Below are 23,875 nucleotides of genomic sequence, written 5' to 3' on the forward strand. Positions count from 1 at the left end.
TTTATTAATAATATATAATATATTAAAAACCAAATAATAATTAATAATATTATCACAAAAATACAGAATAATTAATAATATAAAATGATAATTTTGTATGAAAATAACTTTATAATAATCAACATTCATCAAATATTATTATAATTCTAAGTACTAAAAATCGATGGTTTCAAGAAATGTTTAAATAGTACTCCAAATTACTAAGCACATACAGAGTAGTAGATTAATATAAATTATATTACAGCACCAAAATGCATTTATCCAAAAGAATTAAAACATTTATAATTAAATGCCAGTATAAATACATTTTTGTTATGTTTTCAAATTATCATGTTTCTATTAAATAATTAACTCAATCAATACTTAAATTTAAACTTTGTAGCTTATAAATAATTTCTATTCTTACGCTGATAAGTTTTTAACAATTGTTAGTTAATAATGTATTAAAATACATTTATTAAAATATATAATAAATACAATTTATTTTGATTATTTTGTATCGTTCAAATTTAGATAGCATTGATTTCTAACTAATTTTCTAAATATCAGCACTGAAACAAAAATTAAATATATTATTATATTATATTATACTATATATTATTATAAAATAGTATATTGGAATATAAATTTTATTAAAATTGAAAAATTAGAATGTTACACAATACAAAAACAGTTGAAAATTTTTACTTTAGTATCATAATACATTAATTTGGTTATAAGTTAGAAGGGTACATTTTTTATACAGCTTATAGTTATGGTCGGTTCCTAACAACATGATGACCATCTGTGGGTTATATATTGACGGAGTTGTCATGCTGTTTTAATGCTTGTTGTATGTAGACAATACTGGGGGAAAAAATCTTACTTTTTTTTTAGTTAGACTATCACTTACTTAGATTTTTTTGATTTAGTTGGTTTAATATCTGGTTCCAATGTACCGTCATCAATACAGTCATATCTATTTACAAACATGTTTGATATATTAAATTATTATTCAGACTTCAGAGTAAAATATTTGATAATATATAATGTATACACATTATATTAGTTATTACCTCTGTTTTCTTGTTTGCGACTTAGAATCATTTATCTTTTCATTCCATAATGTTTCTGTTGAAGAACATTGATTCTGAAAACTGGCCTTACCAACATCCATGAAATATTTATTACTGTCTTTTTCCTAAAACATGATTACATTTTATTATAAATTCAGCAATATACTAAATATAGTATATGAATATGGTATAAATGTCAATGAAATATGCTAAATATTAAATGATTAAAAATTTTATTAAGCAGATTTCAAGACACCTGCCAGTTTCATTTGTAAACATGATTTTTTATGATTGCAGTATGGTGTGGGTGCAAAGTTTCAGAATATGCGCTTTAAGGTTTATATGAGATATTTCTCATAGATTAAGACTATAGATAGCCAACGCCAAAGCAATCACTTGACGTTCATTATTTTAATTTTAATTAAACCCTTTTAGTGGTGCATGGTAATAGGAGCCTAATAGATAACTATTTCTCATTTCCTTCTGAAACCAAGCAGTGAATTGAATCTAAATTAAAATAATGAGTGTCTAATGATTGCATTGGCATCCCTTATCCATAATATATATTTTAATCTATGCTCAAACTTTTTGAGATACTTTTTATTAAGTTGATTGCATAGACATTTTACTCACAAAGCATTCATTTGATACCAAATATATTGACAGTCATAAGCCAACATGGCATGGTGATGCAGCCTATTTATAATTAATATTTGGTATACATTTATGTTGCATATTCAGCATTTATATTATATGATATACATATATATATACTGTTTGTACTAACAATAATCATAAGTATCATATTACGGTTGGTGGGGACTGTCCATCGGTTATTAGCAAGTAGAACTATAATGTACGTCATTACGATTTATACTGTTAACAATAAATGTCTATATAATACGTTTTTGTTATTATTTATATTAATAATGCATAACAATATATATGTTACCATTACGATGTTAACTAAGTAATAATATAAATGACTAGCCAATATCATGAACTTCTAAGTTCTAACATTAATAGAAAATATTGTCTAAGCTTAAGCATTAACTGATAACATAGACCATGTGGTAAAAATCAAATATTTTGTTAACACATTATTTTACTATGACGGGAATAACCATAATTTCTAATATTACATAAATTAAATCATTTATTTTCATAGTTTGATATAATGTACAATTTGAAGGTAAGTAAATACTACATACATGACGTTATGTAATGTGCTAGTAGGCATGCGTAAATATAAATCTTATAATTTTATTAATTTTTATAACAAATAAGTTATCACGATTTATATTGTACACCTACTAACTATACATAGATGACATATATTTTTGATAGACATATTTTATTTAATATATACCTAGTTTAGGTTCATCAACTTATTGGAGAAAGTACTTAATTGTAATTACTAATTATGTCTGATAATGTCTGGAATTATTGTCATTACCTATAAAATATTTATATATGCACAACAGCCTGAGAATAATGAACAGTAATGTACACTGTCTAATTTGATAGAAAATATTGTTATTGACTCGTCATTAACGTTAATTCCATAATTTACATTTTGGCTAATAACATATATATGTTATAATGCAGGGATGGGCAACTGGCGGCCCGCGAGCCTTTTTATCTGGCCCATCCAACATTTCCAAATCACAACATACAATTTTAAAGTTTATCGTCTATAATCTATATTTTATAATTTATATGTATAGTCTATAGGTATTCTATCTTATCGTATAATAATCGTTATCTGGGATTGAAAATCGTTAAATGTCTAAATGTTATAGGTAATATAGTTATAGTATATACACACGTATGTATATGTATAGCTTTTAACCATAGCTGTTTGTATCGACCTATTTCATTAGATATATCAGTTTCTTCGTATCTTCCGTGTCGCACTGTGTTATTTAATTTATTAGCTTCGTGTTTTTGTAGTGTATAAAAATGTCTGCAAAAAAACGTAAAACTGACGAAGAAAAATAGAACTTTTAATACTTCGTGGGAAAATGATTATTTATTTATTATAAACCAACAATAAAAACCTCTATGTCTAGTTTGTTTAAGCGTTATTGCGGTCTTAAAAGAATATAATTTAAAAAGACATTATATGACAAGATAGAAGTTGATTTTGCCACGTTATCACTAGCATCACATTCTCAAAACTCACATTAAACAAGTACCTATATTTAGCAATAATACAATTTATATTTAATTTAATTTATTTTTTTAATAATCCTTTTTTTGCTATAAATTCACAACATTATAAACAAAATAAATGCTAATTAAAATGTATATTTTAAATGACCTTTTTTTTTATTGCTTTCTATGTTCTGGCCCACCGAATTTTAATTTTCTAAAAATTGGCCTTCTAGTAACTTAAAGTTGCCCATCCCCGTTATAATGTATGTAACCTAACCAATAAAAGCCACCTGTATTTTTATCTGGTAGAAATGTGAAGAAGGCATCTACATTTCAATTTAATTATATATTTATTATTATATAGTTATATATATATATATATATAATTCAATCACATTCAATCTATCTTATTTTGCTATTTAACAAATATTTAACATGAATGGCATGAACAATTTTACTTAATTAAATGAATACCATTGATACACAGAATTATTTATATGAATACTGACATAAATTAAAGCTTGTAAATAAAAGACCAGTGCCTATTTTAAATTTAAAAATGTGATAGATGGATTTTCATTTTCTGAATTTTTTTAATTTAGTCTATCGGATAGACTCTATCCATTATGTTTATCTACACACTCCTCTTCTGATTGAAATACATGTTTAAATTAGATTAACTCTATGTACTAACCGCTTCACGTAAATGTGGATCATCATTAAGTGATTGTTGGTTTGATAAAAGTATGTCGTTTTGATCACAATAATTATTGGCAATGAAGACATCAGGATTTTTAGTAGAACAAGAATCTTTTTTTTTCAATAACTCAATCTTGTCCAACCTATGAAATTAAATCATTATTAAAATTCATTTTAATGAACAACAAAACCATTCAACAATGAAGGAAATATTAAAATGAAACATGTATATAAGTTAATTGCAAGTTAGATGATCAACTGAACACTAAAAATATACTTTTACTCTTCTTAAATCTTAAGATGATAACAAAACTGGATATGATGATAATTTTTTAAAACTTTTTGTGTTAAAAGGATCCTACACCTGCTGTGTTGTCAACATTTTACTCACGTACAACATGGTAAATTTCAACAATGTTTATCACAAAAATTTTGGTATGTAGTACGTAAGTCAGGCGGATACTAACATGTGAGTGTGACGTGCTCTTAAATAATATAGAAAAGTTTGAGTTAAGTTCAATTTAAAAATTTCTTTCCATATTCTATTTAACACGTAAATTATAATTATTTTTTTAGAAACTAAACATTAACAATCTATGACAAAATACATTAAGCAAATTTTATAAAATTATAAATTTTATATAATAAACACATTTATACCAGTAATTGACAAAAATAATAAACGAAAGAGAGGCAATGTAAAGTTATAATTCTATAACTAGAAATTATGAATTGGCAATTTCAATTTTATAAAAGATCATAGCATCAAGTATAAAATCTATTTAAATTTGAACTGTGTTATCTGGTATAGTTTTAAGAGACTTGAATTTATTGTAATTTGCTGAAACTGTAATTTAACATGGAAAAATATATTAAGATATAATCATCCACATTTTAAATCTTTACTAAAATCCAAAAAAGTGCAATCTACAGTTTAGACATTCGACAAACCAGTATTCACGATGGATATATTATTATAAATAATAATACATTATCTTTAAGACTTCGGTAAAAATTTAAATTCACATCACTGTATAATATAATAAATTAAATAATACTCGTAGAAGTATCTGATTATCACCGAAAAAGAAACTAATAAAATGGTAAACTTATTTTTAATATCCAGCTGTGTATAATAGTATAATGAATTATCATAGGCCATCATAAAAAAAAAAAAACCTCTAAATGTAAAAGCATTTATAACTGTATAATAAAATAACTCATTACTTATCGTATATAACAGCATTTACGCCTAGTTTTTTGAATTTATTGACTACATCCTTACAGTTATTATCATCTCCCCAACAAAATAGCGCAAGTCCAGCTTGTTTAACAATATCTATTTGTAATGGATCACGCAATAAATCTTCAGAGTGAACATTTACTCCCTAAAAAACAATGTTATTCTTAAGAGAAACAATTTTATATTTGTTATTTAAATTATTTGTAAAATATAAATGTAATGTATGTTATAGTAAACATACAAGGTTATTAGTTGCAGGTTAAATAAATAAATAATTAACATAAATTGTATAATATAATTTATAAGTTGAAAAAGGCATTAGGAAATTTACCAATAAATCATGACAAGTAGCATGGTAAACAGCGTTTTGTATTGAATGACATCTAGGATCAGCATATGAAGGGTATCGGGTAGTAACACCTTGAGTTAAAAACAATACAGGATACCGATTTTGCTTCATTTTAAGCCTAAAAAAAGTTATCAATCATAAATCATAAAATATTTAAAACATGTATTTTATAGTATATATTGCTATAAAAATTGGCTATAAATTTTAATAATTTACTATACACAGAATTTTAAATATTAAGTTGTTTAATAAACTATTGTTATAACATATACCTTTATATGCAAGGTTGTAAATGGTCTCTAGAAATTAAAATCTTCTAAAATTTCAGAAGAATTAAGTTGTCACATACAGACAAAATTGTTATTTTTTATTTAAGCTTCGGAAATTTAGGCCATTGAGCTGTAAATTGATTGGTACTGTTGGGTTTTGGGACTGTAGGTTTTTAGAACACTTGAGTGTTTGGCAGAATTTCTAGTGGGCACCCATAGATTTCTGCCATACCCAAGTGGGGAATAGCGGCCTCTCTTCAGACAATGTGACTGCCCGAAGAGAGGTTCCGCCTGTGACAGAGGTTTGAGTAGCAGCTGATGCCTTAGAATGCTTGGCCACTACATCCCCCTAAAATTGGCATATTTAGTTTTTACTTTGATTTGTATAGAACACCTAATTTTAATGATGAAACCTTTAAATATCGCAAATAAATAGAAATTAAGTCTGAAAACTATAAGCTTAGAAAAAGTGAAATTAATTTTTAATATGACTTAAATACTATAGTAACTTACATAATACAGACATCAGGATGAAAACAAGAAAACACAATACTTCGTGAACCTGCACATTCAAATGTGGTTTTAAGTATGGTGTCAACAAATAAATTCATGTCAAATGGATTCTCAAGTTCATAGGTTCTATCCTGCAAATGCAATGGCCATTTAAAAACAAAACAAATAAAATTAGGACCAACTGAAAATTATCGTAAAATACAATAATTTTATTTGTATATATTTTATGGTTATAAAAAATAATAACCTGAAGTTTCATTGTCCATTTCAATTCAATATTAAATCCAACACTGGTATCAACATCTGCAAATGCTTTTTCAAGTTTTGGAAAAGGTTGATAATCATTTCTAACATCATTAAGAAAGTGAGTTTCAGAAAGAGTATAAGGTTCTTTAATATGATAAATCTGTAAAAATAATTAAAAAAATATAACTTTAGAATTTATAAAGGATAATATAACTATATTTAAATCTTAGATTTATAATGAAAATGGCAAAGGATTTTAACAGGGATTTACACTCAAAGTGCATTTGCGCATTAGGAGTAATTGAGTCCTATTTATGAATAGGAAGAGTTAGGTTTTTAAATAACTTATTATTTCTTAAAATAGAATCAACAACTTGACTTTCCCTAATAAATTTAAAATTTTCCCATCAACTACTAGTTCTAAAATTCTTTTCTAATAATGTAATAGTATACATTTACAATTTGTTTATGTTTAATAGGACACAGTACTTACATGTATTTTCACAGTCTTACTATCATATAACATACAAAATATAATTTCAGAAATTTCAATTTTAAGTTTTTAATCATAATATTAGTGTATTAAAGTAAAAACCATAATATCTGTGTTTGTTTTTACAACATTTTAAACTTAAGTGATGAGTTATTTTAAATGTTAATTTGTAATTTATATACTCATAATAACATGCTTAAAAATTAATACATAATTTAAACCTTCAAACTACAGAACTCAGACTATGTTCTAACTCCAACTGTCTTTTATAAGTTTCATAATATGCCAATTCAATTTTATAAGGTAACAACATAAAATTGCAATGTGAGATTTGCATTAGTTAAATGGAGATAACATTTTCTTCTGGGTATAGAAGACTTTTAACCTTCCATGTTTGCACAGGGTAACTAATCTTTGGACTCAAATACAAACTTCATTATAATTTTCCTAAGATGATGTACCTATATAACTCATAATTTTATACCTGTTTAAATTGTTATCTAATATCATGAGTCAATTATAGGGTTTTATTAAACTTTTATACTTCTTCATTTTTGTTTATTTAATCTAAAAAAAAAAATTGAACTAGGAAAATTTTAACCTCTTACGACCAAATGTGAAAAATAGTGCTTGTTAATCATCTATTCATAGCACCATATCCATTTATTTTATCAATAAAAAATTAATGAGTAGAACAAAGCTAATGCTAAGTATGAAAAACTCACCAATTTTTTGAAATACACAAACTTAAAGTTTCTTGTTTACTTTTATTATCAAATAAATAAAATAGTTAATTTATGACTTTGGATTGAGAAATAAACCTGGTTAATGTATTTTTGAAGTACCTAAATATAATTGAAATATTTGTGCCATGAGAATTTTTATTCAAAATTTTATATCTTATGTATTTTTCTCATGTTAATTTTGATTTTATATTTTTTCAACTTGAAAAAGGTTGTAATAATAATGAGAAAAATATAAATTATGGTACTTTTTAATTGCGAATTGCAAGTGGTTTTAATGGTCATGAATAAACCAAATGAACAAAGTACGAAAAATATATAGTTTTTCATTTAAATTGTTTAGTTTAGACTTAAAATTATGGAAAAAAGCATTTAAACAAAACATATAGATTTAAAATAACAAGTCAGATAAAAAAAATCACCCTATGAATGCATACATGATTAAACTGGTTGATTTTTAATTAATTACCTTAAGTTTTTGTAATTGTTCGAAAGTAAAATCTTTCAACGGAATTTGAATCATTTCAACTTCTTCAGCTAAAATATTTGTTTTAGATTTTGTTGCCATTGATACTACAAAATCATGATAAATAATAGGTACCAAATCTTTAGTAAGTTGTACATCAAACTCAACCAAATCAGCCCCTTTATCTGCTGCTTCTTTCAATGATGCTATTGTATTCTCACGAATATGTGAACAACTGTGAACAAAATAGAAATTTATTATTATCATACTTATATCTAAAAAAATTTTATTCATAAATGATATACTAATTTATTTTGAAAATATTTTAAACATCTCTAAAAACAATTTTTAAGGTTAAATAATATAAAAAGTATACTGTAGAATAGTTGAAAACTTTTGTTAATGGTCACATTTATAAGAGGCCTGTTTAGTATTTAATATTCCAACAAGTGAGCTCCTTTAAAAATGTTAAATGTCTAGAAATTAACCACTTTCTATTTAGGTATATTATTTATAATATTACATGCAGCGCAATAATAAATTGAATGTTATGTATTTCTTTTATTATTTTTTCATTGGAAATGAATGTTTTTCTTCACTAATAAATATTTTATTTTGTTATTATACATTGTAATAGTACAATAACATGTAACATTGTAAAAATGTAATACTCGTTAAAGCTAATAACTTATGCAGCTGATGGTTAACTAATAATAAAAAAAAAAAATGCAAGTGTTTTTAAGATTATGCACATGATCTAATTAGAATTACTATGTAGATCATATTTTAAATGCAGAAATGCACATATATATATTTAGAGATTTATAACTAATAGACTTTTTTTTCTCTAGTGATATCATACTAAATGGCCAACATTATTATTGGACTGGAACTTACTCTGATAAAATATGTGTAAATGATGAACCTGATCCTCTATGGCCAATATCTAATGGAACATCGTTACTTTTCCAATCTGTCAATCTCACTTGTTCTAAAGTACATTTGATATCTTTAGTTGGCTTAATAATTAAATAATCAACTGTAATTATAAATATAAAAACATTTTAATACAAAAATAGTTAACTTTTTACATATATTTTAATTTACTTTTAATTTCTCCTATTGGCTTATGTCGAACACTTGTGATGGGAGATATAATTGTTCCATTACTATATTTCATATTACTCGGTAGGATGTGAGTGAAACCAATATGGAAAGGAGGTTCATCAGAAGATTTTTTATGCAGATACAAATCAAAAAGATATCCCTGAAAAAATATTGACATAATAAAAGCTAAATATTATTTACTAACATAAATCAAATATTTTTGGAAACAATATACTTACAACACAACTGAAATTATACATTTTTGTTTGAAATAAATGAAAAGTATTTTCTTGCAAAGTAGTACCAAACTGATTTTGATGCTTAAAACTATGACCTCCAGGAATATCCTAAAATGATTTATTAAATCTGTTAATAAATTATTATTACACTAATTAGTAATTACATAAATGTATGTATTTAAAACTGTGTTAAGTTATCAAACAAATATAAGGATTTATTTTAGTTAATTAATTAAGGAGTAACATTAGGCCAGATTTTCAGCTTAAATTAATGCATAATAAGTGAGTGTATTAAGTAAATTTATGTTTACGATTTTTATGTCAATAATGATCTTAACACATGTTTTTTGTAAAAATATAAATAAAATGTATCAATACAGAACTTAAGTTATTTAATTATATTACCTGCATTACCCAGAGATAAATTAAACCATGATGAACAATGCAAATGTAGCGAATAATAAGTAACTTTTTTTATAATTAGAAGTTATATCAAGTATAAATAAATGAACATGCCGTTATAATTTTATATTAATCCCAGGTAAGCCACCTTAAAATTACTGATTCAATATATTATTTTATTTAAATCGTTAAAATCAGTTAATTAATTTTGACTCTTTAAGTTTAATCACTTCATTTTAATATATAGTTGCTTCTACCTATAGCTTCCATTCTAAAATTGTATGACCTACATAACATGTGTAGAAAATTTGATGCCAATTGGACATATAATATCAATTTACATATTATGTTTCATTTAAATATAATCTGATTAATAATAATTATATCAGCTGATTATCTGCTATATGTAGTAAACCGACGGAGTCGCTCTACTATTTTTTTAATTACATTAACATATTATAATTACAATTCACACTACAATTATACTACTGTCTTCCTGGACCTCGAGAATGACAGTTTTATGGATACCAGATTCGGCCGCGTATCGATTACACATAAGTACGAAAACAGAGTAATAAATTAGATTAGAATATTGCCGAATGTACGGGCGTTGGCTCGCCGAATTACTGGGAATCCAAACACTCGCAATAACAACCACTTTGCGGTTCCTTTGATCCACTCCCTACAATCTCTACCGTGTAAAAATTCTGCATAAATACAGGACTAGGTCCATTGCAGAATTAGAATTAGTTTGTGTCTCACTCAATGTAGAACTTAGTATAGTCATTGGGCTTGTCCTCAACATCGCCGCTATACATAAGTTCATTCCAATTTTTATTACTAATTTCTCGGGCAGATACTTTACATTCTGTCCTCAAATTTATATAATCTTATATTTTACTTTAATAAAATACTTAATATTTTCAACGTTGTGTAACTTGTAACTCTATCACCGTATCACCGTTTTGAAAAACCTGATTGTCAATCCAACGTCGCTGAACTCAAATAATAGGCGTTAGTGAGGGATCACTACATATATTAGATGTACTTAACATTTAAATATTGCTTCAGTTTAAATACTCACAATTAATTTTCGTCAAATTCGGTAGAGTATTTTTTATAAATAAACATTAAATTTCAAACACACACTTTGTTTCTAATATATAACAACAGCTGTTAGTCAATTATACATTTATATTGAATAGCTTTAATGGTTTGAATGACAAAAGATAATACAATACAGAAAATAATATAAAATTATAATGAGCAATAACTATGACATATTTTATTATCTGTAACAGATAACAATCGCGATACAAAAACAACAACAAAAGAGAAATTGATTTTAGTGAGTCACTCTATAGGGGTCAAAATGAAGCCAAATACCCTACTTGAGTCTCAATGAATCTTTTGATATATTTTATCTTTTCGGTTAAGTCATTCAGAAGTTGAACATTTATTACAAACTCACAAAATTAAATATACTAAGGTATACATAAAATCCTTAATATTTGGCTGTGTCTTCAGGTTTTGATTAAAGTGATTTTTAATGTTAATTGAACAGTTTAAGTACATAGCCTGATAGTAAAAATTCCATTTGGTTTTTTAAAATTATTTTAGCAACAAATGAAAGATCACCCATGTTAAAAATCTATAAAAACCTTTAAATATAAATCTTAAACTATATCTGGGTTTAGGTTCTGCAGGAAAATGAATAAAAATATTTACCACACATTCTACATATGGCCATCCAAAATGTTTCTCAATATAATCAGTTCCTTGTGAGCTTGAATCTTCGTGTATGAAACTGCTTGTGTTAGGAGATGTGTCTCCAGAATCAGCTGACAATTTTGACAAAGGAATCGGTGTCATTTTTACACTAACTAAATTCTAAAAAAAAAACATACCTAAATAATATTCTTAGTTCTCAAATTTTAATTTGATTTATACTATAATTTCCATACCATTTTACTTTGTAGCTTAGAATTCCAGAATGTAATAGGAGTATCAAATAATTTAAACTGAATAGCACATTCTGTAGTTAAAAAACCTTTGCTTATTAGTTTTTTATCATTCATACCATACATATCACTTTGAAAAGCCCTATCACTACTTGATATTTGAGTTTCTAAGATTAATATATTTGTTATTTATTATTATTATATTTTGGTATGATTTTTATTAAAATTAACAAACCATCTTGTACACGTCTAGGTTCCGGTTGAGACTCCCACGAATGAACAAAAATATGTCTTTGTTTCACAAATTCTTCATCAGGTTCTATAATATATGCCATGAAATAACGAAAGAATATTTCTTGATCAGGTGGCAAATGAATAGATCCAGTCCAAACACAGTATTTTCGACTAAAATAAATATATTAAATTGTATTAATTATAATAATACAATTTATTACATAGATTATTTAATAAAAGCAAGAATATATAATTAAATGTAATCAATAATATAATCATACGTGGTTAGGTTACAAATACACATTAATAAAAGTAAAATTACTCAATAAAGTAATTACAGTTTGAGTGATAATTATAAATTATTCGTTAAAGTACATTTCTTTAGAATTAATAAAAAAATTAATGAAGTTTTGTTAAAATTTAATATTAAATGTAAAACTGCAAACGTACATCATGCTTCATAAAAAAACCTAATATGAATAGTTAATTTTTGGATTATTTGCTGCGATATGATCTCGAGGTTGTAATTTAAAGTTTCTGAATTAAAGTTTTCCATGCAAGACACATAAATAAAGCCAGTGTACATAAATAGTATTGATATATATTGAGAAATACTATAGCTATTTATTGATTATACAATTTGCAATAAAGATCAAATTTAAAGTTTAAAGTTTATGTAAATATTTTATAGTTATGATATTTGTACCAAATAAACTCAACCATAAAATTGTAGCAGAAAATAAACCCCTGAAAAAAATATTGAAAAATTAAATAAGTACTTACTAAAAAAATCAAAATACTTAAAATTATATTATTACAAATTATGCTCATAAAAAAAAGCAAATGTGTAAAAAAGTCGGAACTTATTGAATAATAAAAACATCTTAATCTTTTCACTGCTACAATATTTATTCTCGCAAACTATATAGTATATATGCTAAATAAAATAAAATATATGTAATTCATTTTTTTTCGATTTTAATTTTGAAATCAATATGTAATCTAATTATTCAAATTTAATATAATATGAGTCAAGGTTTCTTGAAGTTACTAGTTACCAAAAAATTATAATATTACATAATTAATGAATATAATAGTGCACCTGAAACAGTGAAAGGGTTACTAAAAATATATGTTTTGAATATTAATTATATTACATGTTAATAATTGTAATATATCCTTAGTTTTAGGTCTAATAAAATATAAATATTGATTACTATTTTAATAAAGTCAACTTTTAGAATATTTTATGGCATGTTATCTTCATGAAAAAATAATAAAAAGATTAGATTTATGTTTATTAACTTTTCACACAATGGGAAGTCATTCAATTAAAGTTACATACATTTCCCTATATTTTTATACTAATATAATCAAATTAAGTCACCCTAAAAAATTTTAAGTACTAATACTAGTATATTTAGTTATGGTGTGGGATGATTGCAATTTAAGTACATTAAATATTTGAAAATTACCTACAGACCAAAATTTTAATTTATCATGTTTCTATTTGAACCATATTTAGTGATGATAAATAGCCTATATGGTATATATTTAAATATTGATAATAACTTCATTAAATATAGTTGGAAATAGAATAATTTCGTGTAATTACTAGTATTACATACTTCCAAAGTTAAATTAGATTCTTAAATTATAAATATTCAAGAATATTCAGTTTAAGTTAAAAGCATTAAAGTGAAAATATAACTATTTTATATTTAAATAGCTGATTAAAATATTATATATTTCAATAATTTTTTTTTGATATTAGCATTTTTATGAAATTATAGTCAATTTACTTTTTTCTTATACGTATCACATTTGTGTTATTTAGAACAAATGCCTTGTTCACTTCCCAATTACCGAGAGTTGGGCAGTTACCAGATACACAAATATGTTGTCCAGTTATTGTTTCAGCTTCAACAGTGAATGTTTTAAGTATTAATAACTTGTCCATTTCTTTAGGTGATCTTGATACTGAATGAAACTTTGTATCTGATGATTGTACCTGTTTGATGTTTGTTTGGTCTTGTTCAAACCATTGTTGCATATTCTTTAATACCTAAAAAATCAACAAAATCAAAAATCAAATAAGTACACTTAATATTGATGATTAATGTTTGTCTTAAGTTATGTACATAATATATTAAAATAATTCTAATATGATTTAAATTATTAGATTCTGAGCGGAGCGATGAATGTATTGATTTTTTATATTAGCAATTAAAATAAAATAATAATAGTGAATAGGTATCAATAATTAGGTGAACAACATTTAAAGTAGATCATACCTAAGTAGATAATTAATTTATAATATAATACTTAATACAATTACAATTATTATATGAAATAATATTGATAATTTTAAAAAGATTTTATTATGCATTTAGGGAGATTAACCTATCGCATAACTAGTTTGATTCATTTTTTTTTTTGTGTAGTACGAGAAAGATTAAAAATAAAAATCCAGTACTTTTTACTTTGAAACATACTATTTATATAGTAAAGGTATAACTCTTAATAAATATTTAATAAATGTCAACAGTCATAAAATATTATATGTGCATGTGGTTGTCTTATAGACAAAACTTAATTAATGAATACACATGTAAACTTATATTTTTTGAATTTTTTATCCATGTCAATGAGTTTTAATAATTTATCTCGAGGTATTAAATGCAAGGCACTGTTGGCGTTTTTACATTTGAAAAAATCTCAAAATTACAAATAATATTATAGGAAAAAAGAAATTTCCACAAAAGAAATTCACGTTGTATAACATAAATACTTAACTGTGTAGAATGATATAGATCATTCCCAAAAACTGAAATGACAAAGCTCTATAGAATCTCTCTCAAGCCAGTGAAAATTACATAAGCAAAAAACAACAAACGTCAAACATCATCGTCTTTACCGTTACCTTCAAACAATGATGGCCAGGCACAAATGATCGTATGAATTCGTAATACTATCGCCGTCGGTGAGTTTTCGAAAATGAATAAGATGACGTGTCGTTCCGTTTGGCCAGCACTTTTGTGTGAAAAATTAAACGGAAAATAGTAGCGACGGCCTCCGCCTTAACACTTCACAGACAGTGTTAAACTTGACGTTTCAACGTTTGTTTCCGTGGTTAACAATTTGCCGACGGGTTCGAAAAGGAGGGAATGGGCGATATCCGACGCGCTCGATCGAATGATGCGCACGAGCGCACGTCGTTGTAGTTGTCGTCGTCGTCCGATAACCTGACACGCGCGAGCCCATAATCACGAGAGCGTCGAGATTTGGTGTTACTGCCAGAGAGCCGATACGACACTTGGGCAACACGTCATTAACACAATAACACACCGTCATGAGGGAACAGTAAGTAAGTTGTAGTTGTGGTAGCTTACAACTACAGACTGTCTAAAACCGTACTATGGTCATTGGCGCTTAGAATGTTTACGTGATAATTCAAGACGATTAAGAATTTATGAACAATGCATAATTATTACCATTCTGCACACAAAATAAAACCCATATGAAAATACAGCTTTCTCATTGGTTCTACATTTGGCGGGATAAAATATTTAAAATATTTATTATTATTATCATTATTTTTTTGATTCTAATTTAATCTAATTTATTACTATGTATGTATATTGTATCTAATTAGTATGTACGCTATTTTTTTTTTGTCGAATAAATTATTATTGTTATCATTAGATAATTGAGAAAAATAAGAATATATAATCTCAGGAATCTCTTAGTTTTTTTTTTATACTTTAATTTAAAACGAATTCTGAGATCATTGAAATTGTAATGCTTATAACTCGCATTAAAATAAAAATTTAAAAATATGACATCCATTACATAATAATCTTACTTTTAAATAGAATAACATTATGTATAACAGAGTTTAGTGAATTATTAAGAACATACAATTGGCAGGTATTTTATGTATTTGTAAGATGGAGATGACGAATAATAATGACTAATGACATGTTTTTTACATTTGTATAAAAAGTAACACTATATCAAGTAATGAATTAGATAGTTATTATTTAAATTAATATATTAAAAAATGATCAATGATCAATTATATTAATGTAATCTAGACAAAAGATATTTAAAACTTTTAAAAAATTTTATTCATAATCATGCAATAGAATTATTTATTATTTATTAATATTATTTTTGTTGGAGGCTGGCCTTATAATATACTATATTAGTATATTAGAATTAATCTATTATTAATCTTAATTTGTATTGTTTTGTAACTGTCACATAGTAACTAAGTTGCCAATCATAGTTGTATACTAATGGCTTTAAAATAAAATTAAAATAGATTTTTATGCATCATGTAATAGAAATATTAATTTTAATACTCCCTAATTGATAAATTAATGCGAAAACAATGTCATCGTGTCCAACCCATTTTAAAGATTTTGTTGATAAATTAAAATCATGTTGTATAAGAACAATAACACCATGTTACCATGATATTACAACATTTAAAAATAAAAGATATACATATTATGTATATTGCCTACAAAGTATAATATAAAAAAATTAATTGTAAGTTATATAATAATCAAATCAATAATACTTAATTAGATGTTGGTGAGATTATTATGAAGGTAGCAAACAAATTTTAATTCATATTAGTCATATGACTATTATTTAATTAAGCCCATTGTTTACAATACTTGATAAATCATTTAAATTTGACCGTATTGTTGTAATATCATCATTAGTTACAGTTATAACATTTTTAAATGATGAAGGAAGATTTTCAAGAATTAATTTAAGAATCATCTTTTAAATTCAAGAAATATACAATAAAAATAATGAATTTGGACTAATAGACTTAACACTTAAATAATCTATGTGTGATAAAATATTTTTTTTCTAATCATTATATAATTATATAATAAAATACAGCATAATTTAAAATTAATATTTCTATTACATGATGCATAAAAATCTATTTTAATTTTATTTTAAAGCCATTAGTATAATACAACTATGATAGGCAACTTAGTTACTAAGTGACAGTTACAAAACAATACAAATTAAGATTAACAATAGATTAATTTTAATATACTAATATAATATAATATAATATAATATAATATTATTATATTATAAAGCCAGCCTCCAACAAAAATAATATTAATAAATAATAAATATTTCTATTGCATGATTATGAATTAAATATTTAAAATATTTAAATATCTTTTGTCTAGATTACATTAATATAATTGATCATTGATCATTTTTTAATATATTAATTTAAATAATAACTATCCAATTCATTACTTGATATAGTGTTACTTTTTATACAAATGTAAAAAACATGTCATTAGTCATTATTATTTGTCATCTCCATCTTACAAATACATAAAATACCTGCAAATTGTATGTTCTTAATAATTCACTAAACTCTGTTATACATAATTTTTTTTTTTTTTTTTTTATTGAACGTTACAGCTTCGGCAGCATAGGCCATTAGCTTTGAGTTTTATACAATTGTTATACATAATGTTATTCTATTTAAAAGTAATATTATTATGTAATGGATGTCATATTTTTAAATTTTTATTTTAATGCATGTTATAAGCATTACAATTTCAATGATCTCAGAATTCGTTTAAATAAAACCCATATGAAAATACAGCTTTCTCATTGGTTCAACATGTGGCGCGATAAAATATTTAAATTATTTAAATAATAAATATTACAATGAAATAATATATAATATATAATATATATAAATATTATATTATTATTTATAATAATTGGAGGCTGGCTTTATAATATAGTGTATACAAATTCAGATTAAATAGATTTTCATATTAAAAAAATGAAAGTTACAAATATTGTGTACAATATTTAAAAATGAATTGTAAGTTATATAATTACAAAATCTATATCACTTATTTATATGTTAGTAAAATTATGTGTGCAAACAAATTCTAATTCATATTATTATGATTTAAATTAGTATGCATGCTATTTTGTTTTTGTTGAATAAATTAATATTGTTATCATCGTTGTCATTAATGTAATATTATTTGGAATAGGTAGTTATTTTTAGAAAAAATTATACCGTATTTTATTATATGATTATTTGATAATTAGAAAAAAATATTTTATCACACATAGATTATTTAAGTGTTTTGAGTTTATTAATCCAAAATCATTATTATTTTTTTATTGTATATTTCTTAAATTTAAAAGATGTTTCTCAAATTAACTCTAGAAAATCTTCCTTCATCATTTAAAAATATTAATATATATTACGTTATGCAAGCAGTTTGGAGATGGCTATGGGATAGTAAAAATAGTATAAAAAAAGAACATCGGACATTAATGATGCAGGCATTTAGGAAGATGTTATATTCTGATACTCCTGAAGAAGCTCAAAAAGCATTTGATGCTACTCTTAATGCAGGGAGCATGTATCCAAAATGGCAAAAATATGTAATTGTACATCACTGGCAGCAAAAAGAGCGTTGGTGCTTAGCTTGGAGGGACCATACAACTAGAGGCCATCACACAAATAATTATAGTGAGGTGTCAGTTAGAATTTTTAAAGAAAATGTGTTATGCCGAGTAAAAGCATATAATGTAGTTTCACTAGTAGATTTTTGTTGCACAAAATTGGAAGAATATTATAAAAAGAAATGCCTCGAGTTTTCCAATGACAGAAAAGCTACAGCTCGATTATATTTTGAAAGCATAATCAAAAAAAGTAATTATATTACAAAAGATAAAATTATTGTAGAAAATGAGCATTATTATGTTCCTAGTGAAAATAACCAACAACTGATGTATTGTGTTGAGCCAAATATAGGAATTTGATCTTGTCAAGATGGTATGTACGGAAGATTTTGTAAACACCAAGGAATAATTTATGTATTTTATAAATTTATTGGGGTTAATTTTCCACCTATAACTGTTGAGGATAAATTCGCAATATCAAAATTAGTATTGGGAGTTAAAGCGCCCAGTAAGACATTTTATGAAGGGCTCATACCTAAGAGGCTTTACATCTGCAACATGAGACTCATTCAATACATTTGCCCAGTGGCGGCGTGAGCTTGTTTTTTCAATGACGCAGTAAAAAAATTTCAACACCCACCCATGTTTTATATCAACATTCAACCAGCAAAATATTTAAAAAAAATAGATTTTTAGAAATGTTTTCAATAGGTATTTATAGGTATTATTATAATATTAAAATAAATATTTAATTATAATTTTATATTCATTTGAATAATAATGACTTTTGTAAAAGTTCACTTGATTGAGCACATTTTTTCGTGACGCAATTGCGTCAAATTAACCCCATTCACGCCGCCACTGCATTTGCCTATAACAGAAATAAACGAACAAGACGTACATAATACACATGAAAATAATCATATTATTAAAAAAAAAATGTTGATAAAAAGCACACCAGTGCCCATTGCAGACAGTCAGGTACCAAATACACAAGATATTAATACTGTATTAGAAGATATAAAAACTCTATTAACTAATAATGTAAAAAAGTTCAACCAATCTACTCTTGAAAATTTACTTAAATTCAAAAATAGATTGGATAAAGTAAAAACAGAAGGACAATTTATTACATTTTTGGCAACTGCTGGTTCTACGACAATACCATTTAGACATAAAGATGGTGCTGCTATTAAAGTACAGCCGACTACAATTTCTAGACGAAGACCAGATAACAAGAGGTAGCAAGTGTTTACCATCAGGTAATTTATAATAAAATAAAGAAATGCATTAACAAATTTGATTGTGTTATAGGTCGACCGGCTTTAAGTGACCATGGTCCATCTAAAAACACCTCCAGAAGACTATTACAAAACATAAAACTTTGTTTAACTAACAGAAAATCTCATTGATCATTTGTATTTTGCAATATTAATTTAAATAATAACCATTCAAATCATTACTTGATATAGTGTTACTTTTTATACAAATGTTAAAATATATGTCATTAATCATTATTATTTGTTGTTTCCATCTAACCAATACATAAAATAGCAAATTGTATGGTATTAATAATCCACTTTCACTAAGCTCTGTATAGGTACTTAATGTTATTGAATTTAAAAGTAAGAATATAATCTAATGGATGTCATATTTTTGATTTAATGCGAATTATAAGCCTTACAATTTCAAAGTTCTCAGAATTCATTTTAAATTAAAATATAAAAAAAACTTATGAGAATCATGAGATTATATTCTTATTTTCTCAATTGTCTAATGATAACACTATTAATTTATTCAACAAAAACAAAATAGCATACATACTAATTTAAATCATAATAATATGAATTAGAATTTATTTGCACACATAATTTTACTAACATATAAATAAGTGTTATAGATTTTATAATTATATAACTTACAATTCGTTTTTAAATATTGTACACAATATTTGTAACTTTCATTTTTTTAATATGAAAATCTATTTAATCTGAATTTGTATACACTATATTATAAAGCCAGCCTCCAATTATTATAAATAATAATATAATATTTATATATATTATATATTATATATTATTTCATTGTAATATTTATTATTTGAATAATTTAAATATTTTATCGCGCCACATGTTGAACCAATGAGAAAGCTGTATTTTCATATGGGTTTTATTTAAACGAATTCTGAGATCATTGAAATTGTAATACTTATAACTCGCATTAAAATAAAAATTTAAAAATATGACATCCATTACATAATAATCTTACTTTTAAATAGAATAACATTATGTATAACAGAGTTTAGTGAATTATTAAGAACATACAATTTGCAGGTATTTTATGTATTTGTAAGATGGAGATGACGAATAATAATGTCTAATGACATGTTTTTTACATTTGTATAAAAAGTAACACTATATCAAGTAATGCATTGGATAGTTATTATTTAAATTAATATATTAAAAAATGATCAATGATCAATTATATTAATGTAATCTAGACAAAAGATATTTAAATATTTTAAATATTTAATTCATAATCATGCAATAGAAATATTTATTATTTATTAATATTATTTTTGTTGGAGGCTGGCTTTATAATATAATAATATTATATTATATTATATTATATTATATTAGTATATTAAAATTAATCTATTGTTAATCTTAATTTGTATTGTTTTGTAACTGTCACTTAGTAACTAAGTTGCCTATCATAGTTGTATACTAGTGGCTTTAAAATAAAATTAAAATAGATTTTTATGCATCATGTAATAGAATTATTAATTTTAAATTATGCTGTATTTTATTATATAATTATATAATGATTAGAAAAAAAATATTTTATCACACATAGATTATTTAAGTGTTAAGTCTATTAGTCCAAGTTCATTATTTTTATTTTTATTGTATATTTCTTGAATTTAAAAGATGATTCTTAAATTAATTCTTGAAAATCTTCCTTCATCATTTAAAAAAAAATCCCCCGACTAACAACTCTGAAAAAAAATCCCAGACTCTAGGAAAAAAAATCCCCAGACTACAATATTACTCACAACCTCATTCACAAATATTTTTTGAACGTAAATATATTATATCTATAATTACCACATTATTAATATTAAATTACAAATTTGTATATTATATTATATTTTATCATTTAATAAATTAATACAGTTGTTAGAAAAACAAGGTTTTTATTAAAAAATTATATTTTTAAACAATTTTTATCTTTATAATTTTTAAGTTTTTTGAAAACAACATTAAGTTTTAATTTCATATTCCAAAGCAGAATATTTTATAAACTAATTTTATGTTGGTATAAGTCTGTAAAAATTAAATCCCCGAAATAAAATATTAAGTTTTTTGTAACATTTTGACGATAATTTATACGGTATAACATTTTCAAATGTTATTTAATATGATATGTGTGCAGTATAGTAAGTTGAATCGCGGAAAAAAAGCCCACGGAAAAAAAGCACATGGATAAAAACCCATAGAAAAGAAATTACCAAGGAAAAAAAACCCATGGAAAAAACCACAGAAAAAATGCCCTCCGAAAAAATTAAAATTAAAAATAAATGTTAATACATCTATATTTAATACAATTATTATATTATTTTTTTTTTATTTTTTATCTAGTTTATAAAATCTGTAAATAAAAAAAAAGTAAAATAAGCATAAATTATGTTTTTTTTAAAATTATTATACATGTAGTAACTTGAAGGAAGAACCAACCAGTGAAGGCACTTTGGAAAACTATAAAATTATAATATTAATATAATATAAATATAAGTTTGGAAAATAATATGAGTGTTTATTATTTGTTTAAGTTTAATCTTATATTACAATGGTTTTATACAAGGGGAATGGAATCACAATACACTAAATTATGTACTAAACAATTTATAACTGGGGTAACTGAGCCTAACATTCAAAACAAACCTATGGATTTTGGTTTGAGTTATTTTGATTTTGATTTCTCATCATTTGAAAAAACATCTATTGGTGAAATGACTATTGGATGTGTGTCTGGATATATAATAGTTCAGACAATTTTGAAGACTGTACAATATTGTGTTGTGTGCAAAAATGATTGTTGATAATAAAAACAATAATCAATTAATAAATGCAAATGCAACTCAAATAATAATTTATTTAGGCCAAGTTCAAGTTTCAATAAAATTGTTGAACAAATAATGTATATTTTAACAACAACAATTTCAAATATATGTAATAAGCCTTTATTTTTTGCGAAGTTGGAATTTTTAAGAGATACTAATGTAGATTATAATTTTAGTTGTAAGACGCATGATTTAAAAACTAAAATAATTAATTTTTTTATATATACTATGGTGTAAAAATATAAATAGAGTTTTCAGTGGAGTTGATGCGAGGGTTGAAAACAATGCCATAAAAAAAATAGCTAGGGACTACTATATTTTACATAGAACTAGGAAACAGGGGTATAATAAATAGTTTTTAAATTTATGAATACTTAAATTGTTACAATTTTAATTTATAATTTTTTTTTTTTATTCTAATTTGTGCCATAACTCTAATGGCACATGTAATATATAATTTTAAAAGTTACATAATATTATTATTTTTGTTGGAGTATGTTAGGTAAATTGATTAATTTTACTAAAAACAAATAATAAAATGTGTATATTTGTATAATATAGGTTTTTTGATGTATATTTATATTATGTCTAGTCGTCTAGAAGAAAATTGTATTTACTTAAATTATTATAAAATTATTTCAAGTATAGCATATTAAAACTATTGTAATATATCATATTATTAAGGTGTTCTATATCTTATTTTATGTTTTTATTTTTGCTATTTATGTATACATTTTTACATTTATCTTATATTATTATCTTAAATTTACTTGTGTCAGTTATTTTCTATGTATCTAGTTTGTCTACTAACTGTAGATTTATGTAAATCATTATGTATATTGTATGATCTTCTTTTTTATATTTAAAATAAAATGTCTAGAAAGGACATTTTTATGTACTTACATTCAGATGTAAAATGTATGGCCAATGGTATATTATATTTTGTTTTTTTTATATATATAGAAAACTGGTTATTGTTTAAGAAATAAAATATCAACAATAAATTATAGAATATGAGCTTTATGAGTTTTTAATTTTTATCATTATTATAAAAAAAATTAAATAATAATTGAATACAGAAATCACTACT

The 23,875-nt window shown here is 24.3% G+C and overlaps 1 protein-coding gene across 4 annotated transcripts; it reads right to left on the reverse strand.

The window, feature by feature from the left end:
• LOC107166899 (glycerophosphocholine phosphodiesterase GPCPD1-like) lies at positions 1–23,707 on the reverse strand. 4 transcript variants are annotated; one of them, XM_089216149.1, is made up of 17 exons: positions 23,689–23,707; positions 13,979–14,241; positions 12,178–12,347; positions 11,946–12,109; positions 11,710–11,871; positions 9,580–9,687; positions 9,341–9,500; positions 9,131–9,272; positions 8,237–8,468; positions 6,533–6,691; positions 6,286–6,416; positions 5,486–5,621; positions 5,139–5,299; positions 3,907–4,054; positions 1,056–1,180; positions 893–958; positions 1–551 (listed from the first exon to the last, which is right to left on the reverse strand). In XM_089216149.1, exons 2-17 carry the CDS (start codon positions 14,227–14,229, stop codon positions 539–541), a joined length of 2,328 nt encoding a protein of 775 aa, XP_089072275.1. In that variant the 5' UTR covers positions 14,230–14,241; positions 23,689–23,707; the 3' UTR covers positions 1–538. The 4 variants fall into 4 exon arrangements, with proteins under 4 accessions (XP_089072275.1, XP_089072272.1, XP_089072273.1 ...); XM_089216146.1 differs by lacking the exon at positions 23,689–23,707 and adding an exon at positions 15,100–15,409; XM_089216147.1 differs by lacking the exon at positions 23,689–23,707 and adding an exon at positions 15,094–15,409.
• Between the last annotated feature and the right edge of the window lie 168 nt (positions 23,708–23,875).

Source organism: Diuraphis noxia, unplaced genomic scaffold (assembly GCF_037042655.1).
Source record: "Diuraphis noxia isolate RWA-SAM2 unplaced genomic scaffold, SU_Dnox_SAM2 contig0001, whole genome shotgun sequence".
Lineage (NCBI taxonomy): Eukaryota > Metazoa > Arthropoda > Insecta > Hemiptera > Aphididae > Diuraphis > Diuraphis noxia.

Coding starts and splice junctions, on each gene's coding strand:
- LOC107166899 (XM_089216149.1), bottom strand. CDS start 14,229: ATGCAACAATGGTTTGAACAAGACCAAACAAACATCAAACAGGTACAA. Junction 6,417..6,532: donor AATGGACAATGAAACTTCAG/GTTATTATTTTT, acceptor TTGCATTTGCAG/GATAGAACCTATGAACTTGA. Junction 5,300..5,485: donor CTACTTGTCATGATTTATTG/GTAAATTTCCTA, acceptor ATTGTTTTTTAG/GGAGTAAATGTTCACTCTGA.